The sequence below is a fragment of the Limulus polyphemus genome, unplaced genomic scaffold (assembly GCF_000517525.1).
Source record: "Limulus polyphemus unplaced genomic scaffold, Limulus_polyphemus-2.1.2 Scaffold55, whole genome shotgun sequence".
NCBI lineage: Eukaryota > Metazoa > Arthropoda > Merostomata > Xiphosura > Limulidae > Limulus > Limulus polyphemus.
Window position 1 is genome coordinate 1,414,195 of NW_013665665.1, and position 4,742 is coordinate 1,418,936.

Consider the following 4,742-nt stretch of genomic DNA (forward strand, 5'->3'; position numbering starts at 1 on the left):
AAGGAAAGAAATATCATTCTGAAAAAAAATATTATCCTAATCTTTCTGCTCAGTTTTAAACTTTCCTGTTTAAGGTGTTGTTGCTTGAAACTTTGTAGCAGTTTATATTAACTGGATAGACAGACAGTAGACTATAGATATAAGGAAAACATGCACATTATTTGCTTATTTAATTCAAGTTCTGATACAAGTTCAGTAAAATATCTTCCTAGACACCAACTGGTGCATAATATACACAAAACCACTGTGTGACATATACAGGTATATGTGTAATATTTAAGGTAATCACAGGAATGAGAGTGAGTTTTAATAACCTTTGTAACAAGCTAAAAGTTCTGTTAAACTTAAAGTAATATTTCAAGCCGGAGCACGTAGGCTGGAAATAATAAACATAGTTAATAATAACACATAATAAAATTGGCTACACAATAGGAAGTATATAATAATCTCAATTTCTGGTTATTAGTACTTCTTTTCTATGAGATAAAGCCTGATATAACAGTGGATTTGGTTATGTCTATTGCAAGCCAGTATTTTATGAGAATGTGATATCATAAATATACCTTTATGACATACATACCAACATATTATCAATAGAAGACACAGTTTTACAATATAATGGATAAGTTCTTCTCTTACAGCCCAGCATAAGAAACCTAGTATATTAGCAAACAATCAAAACAAGCCTAAGAAATAACAAATGTTTCAAAAAACGTTCCCCCAGTTAAGTGTAAGCATATCTATATCCTATGATAAACCACAAAGTTTTCAGCTTGTGTGGTAAATGTCCAAAAATATTCATTCACCTCTCTTTCCATATTCTGTGAATAATACTCTTTGTTCACATCTGACTTTGGCACTTCATCTTTCAGATTTAGTGCATGATCCCTGACTTGAACAGGCAGCCCTAAAATCATAGGATGAAAACAGTGTTACACATAATTCAAATATGTTAAATATTCAACTGAAACATAAATAAACGCATATTAACTAAAATATGTATAATCTAATCACACATTTATGATGAAATGATTATTTTATCCTTGTGTAGATGTAATAACACAAACAAATAACAATCAAACAATGACAAACATGATAATCATCTTTGAATTAGCAAATGTTCAAAGTAGTGTTCACAAAGATACTTCATATATTGAATGCATATGTATATAACATGCAATTTGAAATTCTTTAACAGATACAGTGTATCATTCTTTGTTTACATGTAAATGTCAGTTTTTTTGTGTATTCGCATGAAAAAAGCACAGGTATAAAATAAAAAAATAATATAAAAACCAAGTTTTATGTTTACTGGACTTTTCAAATTACAATAACATATGAAAAGCCAACAGAATATTCACAAGGTTAATTTCCAATTTCATAATATAAAAAAATAATAATGATTGTTAAAAACTAGAATCATTCTTGTGTCCTGTATAAGTGTACTTACTCATGGACATATTTATATATACCTGAATACTCACAGTAAGGTTATGGCAATTGGATACCAATCATTGTCATGAACTTAAAATAAGACCCAAAACTTGAGCACTTTTAAATAGTTGACTATTCTTCTCCAGGAGAACAAAGGGATGGCAGCCTAAAATCAACTAAGTCTAATGATTAGTTTTTTTTGTTGTTAATCAGATACTAATTACTAAATAGTTCTTATCCCACATTTTGGTTGCTAATCTGCTGCCATCTTCACAGAAATTCTTAGAACTATTTCTGTGTTGTATTAGCCAGGATTCAATATTGGATCTTCTTGATAGAAAAGAACTATTTGTGTGGATAACATACAAGACTTCTCCTCAAGACTCAGTTATTGAACTTTGGACACTGCTAACATAAATAGAACTTCTCGTGAATTCCCTGAAGATCACAGCTGATTAGAAACTGAAACCTACAATAAAAACTAGTTAGTAATTATTATATAATTATAAAAACAAAAAAATGTTAATATTTAATCATTAGACTTCTAAATGTGACTGCACAGGCTACTAATCATGACAGCAATGGACCTGAATATTTTACACCTTTGTCTTTTTGGGCATAGTTTTACACTTAGACCCTAAATTATTATATGAAATATATTATTCATAATTATAATTATTTTCTTGCAAAAAATTAAGTACATTTACATGATTGAAGAATCTTTTTTCAAGCAATTTATCAAGTTAAAATACAAAGGTGTGTGTGTTAAAAAACACATCTGCAACAAGTTGTTTCTCATGCTTAAAAACATTTAAAACTGATTTATTCCATTTAAATGAATTGGTAAAACACTAGCTTGTATCAACCTGCTAAAATTCCATGTTACTGGTACATACTATGCTTTAAAATCTGTTACTTTCTTTCCTTATAGCTCTACCCTTTAAATCACATTGCTTTCTTAACGAGTCTTCTTCACACAATTCAAGCTATGAATGCACCCATGGAGTCAGAGGCTTTGATGCATATTATGATTACAAGTAGAAGAAGGTTCAATTTTTTTAGCCTTTGATTTATTTAAAAAAAAAGAAATTAGGCATTTTTATCTGCAAATAAAGTTTTACATTACATTATTTTATCAAAAACCCACTATGTACTGAACACCTACACATTTTTTTCTTTCTATGAGTGCTTGTACCCTAGAACACTTACAGGGTTGGCATCTATGGCTGATAGAGTTCGAAACTGAAATACTCAGCTGATAATTTCATACATCATAAGTACTATCATTCAGTAACATTTATGAAGCTGTGGTATGCAGACATACCATATAATTTTTAGTATTAATAAGTTACTCCGTGTATGTATAGTTTTCACATAAAATGTGGTCATCAGTAAATTTGTTACATTGCTTTCTTTCTAGTTGCCTTTGTTCTTTGTAATTTTGTGAGATAACATTTACCCATGGGTGTGTGAGTGTGTGTGGAGGGGAGGGGGGTATGACTGTAAAGCTGCATTTTGTGCATGAATGTAGACAGCAGTGTCCTCCAATGGTAGGTGATATCTTACGGTTATAACGTCCCTTATGTTTCAAAGGGATTGATCAACAGTGAGATAGGTGTATTCACATTTTGAGAGGGACAGTATATTAGACTTTGGTATATAATACTGTGATCTCTTCGTTAATTCTCTTTCTCTTTCTTTCTGTCAAGCTCAAGTCCTTAGTTTGGTAAGTGATGTTTAACGCTTTTCTGTAAACTGTAATATTCTCCTACAGTTTAACCTGTAATTGTCATTAGTTCTTAACAAACGTTTTAATAAGTTCTTAGAACAGATTAGAAAGTTATTTATCAAGTAAAAGCACCATCCTTCATCTAATACAATTATTTAACTTTGATTGTTTTTAAGTTTTAATAAAGTTTTGTTTTCATTGTGTATTTTACAAAGTGACCAGTTTCTTTCTTTCTCAAATAAAAGAACTTGGAAATACTTCAAAATAAATATTTTATTCAATCTCCAGTTATTTTGTAGATATATCTTGCCACTTGGGGAAATATTAGTTTTCCATAAGAATACCATAAAGCATCTTAATGTTCATATAACTTTTTTCTGTGCTAGACCTGTAACAAATAAGCCAAAAGCTCTTTTGATGGGAAAAGAAATGTATTTTTAAAAATTACATATTCATCAATACAGTTTTTTTCATAAACTTATAAGCTAAAATAGCATTTTATCCAAAAGTAGTGTCAAGACGGCTAACCTGTATACACTACAAGGGATAGTTTATTTCAAAAATTTTGCACAGCAGCGATTGCTTAACAGTTGAAAAACATGTATAGCACTTGGCTATCATGCTGTCTGATGTACAATAATTGCAATCTAAAAAAAATACCACAAAAAATTGCTTGAATCTGGAGAAACAAATGTTCAAAAGACTATTAATTTTCTATAAAAAAAATTACACTATACATAATACTTATACTATACATGAATTCACTATACATGAATTCTTAACCTATGTCTTGAACTTCCAAAATATAAATTAAATCAAACTGAACATTCCTTTAGGAAGAGAATTGTTCAAGTTATGGATAATCCAGTATACCTCAGATCTGGGTTGTGTGTTTAATTCATATTAACTTCCAATCAAAGCAAGCTATCTATTTAGAGGGACTCTAAAAATCAACCTTGCAATCAGTATATCTCCTTGAATATACTTTTCTTACATTTTTACTTATAGAGATTAAAATGTTTTGTTTCATCAGACTGGTACTGTTGCTATTGGTAATATTTTGCCATAATCCCAATATCTCAGAAAGTTCAGCAAGCTTAGGAGATTTAATTTACTCCTAAATATACACATAAAGCTGACAATGCAAACCAATTCTATAATGAAAGTATAATAATAAAAAACAAAATTAAAAAGTAATGATATTTGATACATTAAATGGTATAGCCAATACTGTTGACTAGTTGTTGGCTCCAACTACTGTTATAGAAGTAAATTTCTTTGAAAAAAATAACCTAGTATAACATGCCTGATTTTCCTCCACTTCTCATTAACACATTTTTTAAGCAGAAAGCTACACAATGGACTATTTGTGCTGTGGCCATTATGAGTATCAAAACTTGATGCTTAGCAATCTGATCCTTCAGACTTACTGTTGAGCCACTAGAGGACTACATATTTTGATCAATGAAAACTTGTATATATATATATATATATATATATATATATATATATATATAATTAAATTATATAGTGTGTGTATATTATTCTTAGTTACGGTTTTACTTACTACTTTTACTTA

The 4,742-nt window shown here is 29.5% G+C and overlaps 1 protein-coding gene across 1 annotated transcript in view; it reads right to left on the reverse strand.

Moving 5' to 3' along the window:
* LOC106463824 (pre-mRNA-splicing factor RBM22-like) overlaps window positions 1-4,742 on the reverse strand; it is a 30,213-nt gene that overhangs the window by 16,922 nt on the left and 8,549 nt on the right. The window contains exon 4 of the mRNA XM_013923898.1: window positions 807-907. Within this exon, the coding sequence (XP_013779352.1) occupies window positions 807-907 (101 nt within the window). The remainder of the gene's footprint in view (window positions 1-806; window positions 908-4,742) is intronic.